Raw genomic sequence first — 7,194 nt, forward strand, 5'->3', positions numbered from 1 at the left:
TGAAGTGGCTACGACGGAAACGAAAGAGAAGCTAGAGTCCCTCTGGATCAAGATTCCTGGCCAAAACAGCGCAGACACGAAAATTGGCCTTTACTATCGTCCCCCAGGACAGGCGGAGGAAACTGACTCGGAAATGATAGAAGAAATCAAATAAGAATGCAAGACGGGCAATGTAATAATATTGGGAGACTTCAATTTCCCGAGGATAGACTGGAAGCTAGGAACCTCCAACTGCAGCAAGGAGGCCAAGTTCCTGGAGGCGCTAGGGGATTGCTTCCTGGAACAAATGGTAAAAGAGCCGACAAGAGGCAACGCCACCCTGGACTTGGTACTAAATGGCCTCACGGGTCCGACAAAAGAAGTAGAAGTTACGGTACCGCTGGGGACGAGCGATCACAATTTGATCAGCTTTAAGCTTGACATCGGGAATAGAAAACGTGCCAAAACCTTAACCAAAACCTTAAACTTTAAAAAGGGCAAATACGATCGCATGAGAGCCATGGTGAAACAACGACTCAAGAAAAAGGTGGACAAACTTGAAACGGTAGACCAGGCATGGTCCCTACTGAAAAATACTATCACAGAAGCACAAAATCTCCACATTCCGAGGATCTCCAAAGAGGGGAGAACAAAAGGTAAGGGAACCGGCATGGCTTACCAGACAGGTGAGGGAAGCCATAAAAGAAAAGAAGGACTCTTTCAAAAAATGGAAACACATGAAAACAACCAAAGCATGGAAAAAACATAAAGATGATCAGAAGAAATGACACAAGGCGGTGAGGGATGCCAAAAAGGACTATGAGGAAAAAATAGCGCAAGAGGCCAAAAACTTCAAACCCTTCTTTAGATACGTGAAAGGGAAAAAAACCCGCAAAAGAGGCGGTGGGACCCCTGGACGACCAGGGAAGAAAAGGGTACATCAAGGAAGATAAACAAATTGCAGACAAACTAAATTCCTTCTTTGCGTCCGTCTTTACGGAGGAGGATACTGCTAAAATACCAGAAGCAGTGAAAGTGTTTAGTGGAGTAATAGAAGACAGCCTCACCACAGTTGAAGTGGAGTTGGACCAGATATACTACCAGATCGACAAACTTAAAAGTGACAAATCCCCTGGACCGGATGGAATTCACCCGAGAGTTTTAAAGGAATTGAAGGTTGAAATCGGAGAGCTATTGCAAAAACTTGCCAATCTGACAATCAGAACTGGACAGATACCAGATGACTGGAAGATAGCGAATGTCACGCCAATTTTCAAAAAAGGATCGAGAGGGGAACCGGGCAACTACAGACCTGTGAGCCTTACGTCTGTCCCTGGAAAGATGGTTGAAGCACTGATCAAGGATAGCATAGTCCGGCACCTAGATACACACGACTTGATGAAACCCAGTCAACATGGGTTCAGGAAAGGGAAATCATGTTTAACGAATTTACTTCAATTTTTTGAGACCGTGAACAAGCAAATTGATAGTGGAATGCCGGTGGACATAATATATTTGGACTTCCAGAAAGCATTCGACAAAGTTCCACATGAGAGACTTCTCAGGAAACTACAAAGCCATGGAATAGAGGGAGATATACAAAGGTGGATAGGCAAATGGCTGGAAAACAGAAAGCAGAGAGTGGGCATAAATGGGAAGTTCTCAGACTGGGAGAAAGTGACTAGTGGTGTGCCCCAGGGCTCGGTACTTGGGCCGATCCTATTTAATATTTATATCCATGACCTTGAAGACGGAATATCCAGTGAGATCATTAAGTTTGCAGACGACACAAAGCTATGCCGGGCAATCAGATCGCAGGAGGATAGCGAGGAACTCCAGAGCGACTTGTATCAGTTAGAGAAATGGGCAGAGCAATGGCAGATGAAGTTCAACGTGGAGAAATGCAAAGTAATGCATTTAGGTAGTAAGAATAAGGGACACGAGTATAGAATGTCAGGCGCAACTCTGGGTAAGAGCGAACAAGAAAAGGACCTGGGTGTACTGATAGATAGGACCCTGAAGCTGTCGGCACAATGTGTGGCAGCGGCAAAGAAAGCAAACAGAATGTTAGGCATGATAAAGAAAGGAATCACGAGTAGATCGGAGAAAGTCATAATGCCCCTTTATAGAGCAATGGTCAGACCACACTTGGAATACTGTGTCCAACATTGGTCTCCCAACCTAAAAGAAGGATATAAAACTGCTGGAGAGGGTGCAGAGACGAGCAACGAAGCTAATAAGAGGTATGGAGAACTTGGAATATGAGGAACGACTCAAGAAACTGGGACTGTTCTCCCTTGAGAAGAGGAGGCTGCGAGGGGACATGATCGAGACGTTCAAAATGCTGAAAGGCATCGATAAAATAGAGCAGGAAAATAAATTATTTACATTGTCCAACGCGACACGGACAAGAGGACATGGTTTGAAGCTAAGGGGGGACAAGTCCAGGACAAATGTCAGGAAGTTCTGCTTTACGCAGCGAGTGGTGGACGCCTGGAATGCTCTCCCAAAGGAGGTTATTGAGGAATCCTCTGTGCTAGGATTCAAAGGCAAATTAGATGCACATCTCCTTACGAGAGGCATAGAGGGATATGAGTGACTAAAACTACATCAGGTGTATACCTGACTGGGCCTCCGCGTGTGCGGATCGCCGTACTCGATGGACCATGGGTCTGATCCGGAGATGGCAGTTCTTATATGTTCTTATATGTTCTTATGTTATTAAAATCTTGGGAGTTCTTGATCAATGCTTGACCATGAAAAATCAGATTGACGCAGTGGTTCAAAAGGGATACTATACCTTATGGAAATTACGTACCATCAGATCCCACTTCGATACCTCTGCTTTCACAATTCTAGTTCAGACACTACTTCTGAATATACTGGACTATTGTAATATTGTATATTTGAGAAGTACTAAGAAAAATTTGGCTAGATTGACCCTGGTTCAGAATACAGCAGTAAGAATGATTTATGGTTTGAGGAAGTATGACCACGTAACCGGAGCTGCATTGGCTTCCGGTCGAGGCCCGGGTGATCTTTAAATTAGAATGCTTATATTATAAATTTGCTTTTGGTGTTGCCCCATTATATCTTGCCAACAGATTTGTTATTGTGGCGCATAATAATAGTAGAAAATCTCATGTCCTATTTACGTTCCCTTCAGCCAAGGGCTGTAAAAGCAAGAAATATCATGGGCATTGTTTTTCCTACCAAGCAGCTTACTATGACAAAGATTTTTGTTTATTATTAATTAGATCCACATCTTATGAACATTTTAGAAAACTGTTAAATTTTTCTTTTTTCTAAATTTCTGATCAATTAAATTTCTGTATATTATATTATTCCTGTATTTTTTCATAACATAATTTTTTGTTAACCACATTGAACTATGCAGTCTAGAAATTAGCTATTATGTTATGTTATATAACCCTAAAGTGACATCCAAAGGTCTCCCAAAGGTCTCCCATAGCCATTCCTGGCATTTCAAAAGAAGTCCTTGGCTGGCATCCTGAGCACTACCAATACATTTTGACTATTGGGCTATAAAGTTAATGCTTTCTTAATCATACAGCATCAATTGTAAGAACTCCTGAAAACATGGTTTTCGGTGTGACTTTACATTCATTCTGGCTTTTTTTTTCTCTCTTAAGGATATGGGACAAAGTTATAAGTGGATCCTGCAAGATTTTAGTTTTTCTTGCTATGGAGATTTTACTGACCTATAAAATGAAAATAATATCCCTAAACAATGCAGAAGCTGTGAGAGATTTTTTGGAAAATGTAAGTATTTCAGTTTGTGAATAATAGAATGGAGTTTCTACTTATTGTGAATCCAAAGTTAGGCATAGAAATTGTCAGTCGGCCAGGACAGGAGATGAAACATAGAAATCGACGGCAGATAAGGGCCACAGCCCATCCAGTCTGCCCACCCTAATGACCCTCCCCTGCCTTTATTTTGCGAATAGATCCCACGTGTCCCTTCTGTCCTGGCCCACCAGGTCATACAACAGGCTGGCAGAGGCTTGCAACAAGTTCGGGAGAGGGGCCGGGTGGGTGCTGACCCGAATATAAGATGAGACCACCATTTTCAGGCCATATTTTTGACCCAAAAATCTCATCTTATATTCAAGTATATACAGTACTTTCTTTCTTCTCTCCTTTACTTGTTTTGTGGCTCTTAGGTTCTTGGAATTTTATTGCTTATTAGAATGTGATGTGCTGCTGCTATCATGGCTGCTTCCTTCACCCAGGCCGCATAGTGAAAGTCAGCATCACCACCCTCTTTGACTCCACTGCAAGACATCATGGCAGTAAAGGCAGTTCTTTGGGTTTTCTAGTTATAACTAAATATCAAAATCACTACTGAAGTGTATACTTGTTAAACATTAAAAAAAAAAAATCAAATCTATTAGTCTTTATGTAAAAAAAGAATAAGCTAAGAAGTTATGCTTAGTTTGGGCTGTGCTTTTTTTTCCAATTCAACAAGTGGCACGATGTCAAGGAATGTTAGTTGTAGATTTCACCAACTCGGATTAAAAAAAAAAGATAATGATTTGTTAAATTCTCTTGTTACATTTTCCTCTAGATTCCTCAAGAGAATACTGATGCTGTTGTCAGCAAAGCTGTGGCTCTGTGGCACAAGCACTGTGGCACACCTGTACATTCAGTATAAGGACTTCCCCATCCATGTACTTCAAAGTGGTGGTCTCAAAAACTGTGGAACATTTGCTGAAGATGGCTATTTTTATTTAAACTTAGAGTTGTAAATAATTTAATATCACCTCTGTAACTTAGTGAAATGGTTCAATGGTTTGTTTCTGACATGATGAATAAATTGGATGTATATTTGGCAAAAATAAAATTGTAGAGGAAAAGACATTTATAGTGGTTTTGTGGTGTTGAAAAAGATAGATATTTTAGTAAAGTGGAATTGTTGCGTTCAAATTGCGATGTCGGCTAACAATGAGAAGCAAAAAGGAGAACCGCAGAGTTGATGTACAAAGTACAGGAACTTTATTGGAATAAATAAATTGTGATCATCCAACTGGTGGTTCTCATAAATGAGAAGACGGGACCCAACACGGTCCGTGTTTCGAAGTACACTCCTTCTCAGGGATCCAATGGTATCAATGTCACTCAAAAGAGAACCTTATGATGATGAACAAATTGTACACTGTGTAGCAGCGTTACAGGAGCTTCACGTCGCCTGTTTTAATTCAATTTTATGCCAAACTGATAGCAATGTCAGGTAACAATAAGAGACTTGGGGCTCCTTTTACAAAGGTGTGCTAACGGTTTTAGCGCGCTCTTAGCGTGCGCTAAAATGCCATGTGCGCTAGCCGCTACCGCCTCCTTTTAAGCAGGCGGTAATTTTACAGCTAGCGTGCGCTATAGCGTGCACTAATCTTGTGCGTGCACTAAAAACGCTAGCGCACCTTAGTAAAAGGAGCTCTTGATCTATAATGGCAGGAAAATACTGTATTGACCAATTTGCTGAATAAGAGTATTCACATTTTGTTTAAAAAAAAAAAAAAAAAGAGGATGGGTAGTCTTTTGGATGGTGGTATGAAGAGAGAATACATAAATCCCCTTTACATTGGTTTTTATGATGGACCTGCTCTAAGTAATGGAATATATAGGGCTCCTTTTACAAAGCTGCGATAGCTTTTTTAGCGCATGCAGAATTTTAGCGTGCGCTAAACCCGCGCTACATGGCTAGAACTAATGCCAGCTCAATGCTGGCATTAGCGTCTAGCGCGCGGGGCAATTTAGCGCATGCTAAAACCACTAGCGCAGCTTTGTAAAAAGAGCCCATAATCACTTCTACCGTTATGCGAATAAGGCTATGTGTGGTCCTCTTTTTCCAATCAGTAACATCTGAGTTGGCAAAGGGAAACCACTCACAAAGCCTAAATGCTATTTCAATGTCAGGCCCCACTGGAGAAATTACTTCGAGAGAAACAAAAGGAGAGGTAGATATATTCTATCTATTTGCATATTATGTAAGATGTTTATTTTACTTTTTAAAATGCCTTTCTAGCATTTTTGTCTAGTTGATTTCAATCCAAAAATTGGGTTAATTAATCTTGTATTTGCTGCAGCAAAGAGAGTAGGGGCATAAGATAATAAAGTGCAATAATAAAAACTTGTATTCTGCTAGATACCTTGCAGTTCATTAACATAAAGAGAACTAGTCTTTATAAGGAATTACAGTATCAACATAATAAAATAACATACAGAAATAAAAATCTACAGTTGTTTAAAGCTTTCCGGAATAAAAATATTTTCAACTGTCACCAAACAGACATGTAATTCTTAAACTAAGTGGTAAAGAATTCCATATTTTGGCTATTTGGAATGGATTATTCAAGTAACTTTTTATACCTAACCCCTTTTGGGCCTAGGAAAAGAAATTTATGAAAGTTCTAAAAGGCCCTGAACACCTAACAAGGGTGGAAGTAATTTAATCCTGTATAGTAGTGCCTGAATATGTAGAAGTTTAAAAATTATAATACATAATTTAACAATCTCATGTTTTCTCTTTGGGAGCCAATGTGATTCATAAAATAAAGGAGAAACGTCATATTTTGCAGTGTTTATAATTTCATTATCACTGAGTTTGAACAAACATTGTAAATGACATTATAACAGCGATTTTTATATATCATCTATACCAATGGCTGAAGAATGGTTTACAATAAGTTCGAATCATACACATATTATAAAAAAGATATGCAAAGAAAATAATATAAATTTAAGAATCTAATCCATTTTTCAAATAGCCTTCAGCAATTTCTAAAATTTCAAATAATTTGTCTCGCGTGTAATTCCTACAAAGAATTCTATAAAGGAGGAATAGCCAAGTTGAACAGCTTTCTTAAACAGTGAATGAATAGATCATGTAGAAACTAAACATGGACAGATTCAAATATAGTCTGAGATGTGAAAGACATTCTCCATATAGAATTCTAAATGCTTAACACAGAATCTTATATTGGTTACCTGTTGTTGCCAGAATATAATTTAACTCACAAAAAAGTGAGGTAACCCTATCGTATTTAGACTTGCTAATAGTAATGCTTAGACCAGTATCAGGGGCTCCTTTTACTAAGTTGTGATAGCGTTTTTAGTGCGTGCAGAATTGCCGCATGTGCTAAACCCACGCTACACGGCTAGAACTAACGCCAGCTCAATGCTGGCGTTAGCATCTAG

The 7,194-nt window shown here is 39.6% G+C and overlaps 1 protein-coding gene across 6 annotated transcripts in view; it reads left to right on the top strand.

The window, feature by feature from the left end:
- The window catches only part of TBC1D7 (TBC1 domain family member 7), a 42,706-nt gene extending 37,846 nt beyond the window's left edge, over positions 1-4,860 (top strand). For all 6 annotated transcript variants that reach the window (XM_033934642.1, XM_033934643.1, XM_033934640.1 and 3 more), the window contains exons 7-8: positions 3,633-3,762; positions 4,568-4,860. In XM_033934642.1, coding sequence (XP_033790533.1) covers positions 3,633-3,762; positions 4,568-4,654 — 217 coding nt within the window. In that variant the 3' untranslated portion in view covers positions 4,655-4,860. The remainder of the gene's footprint in view (positions 1-3,632; positions 3,763-4,567) is intronic.
- Positions 4,861-7,194: the final 2,334 nt, after the last annotated feature.

The sequence above is a fragment of the Geotrypetes seraphini genome, chromosome 2, assembly GCF_902459505.1.
Source record: "Geotrypetes seraphini chromosome 2, aGeoSer1.1, whole genome shotgun sequence".
Classification (NCBI taxonomy): Eukaryota; Metazoa; Chordata; class Amphibia; order Gymnophiona; family Dermophiidae; genus Geotrypetes; species Geotrypetes seraphini.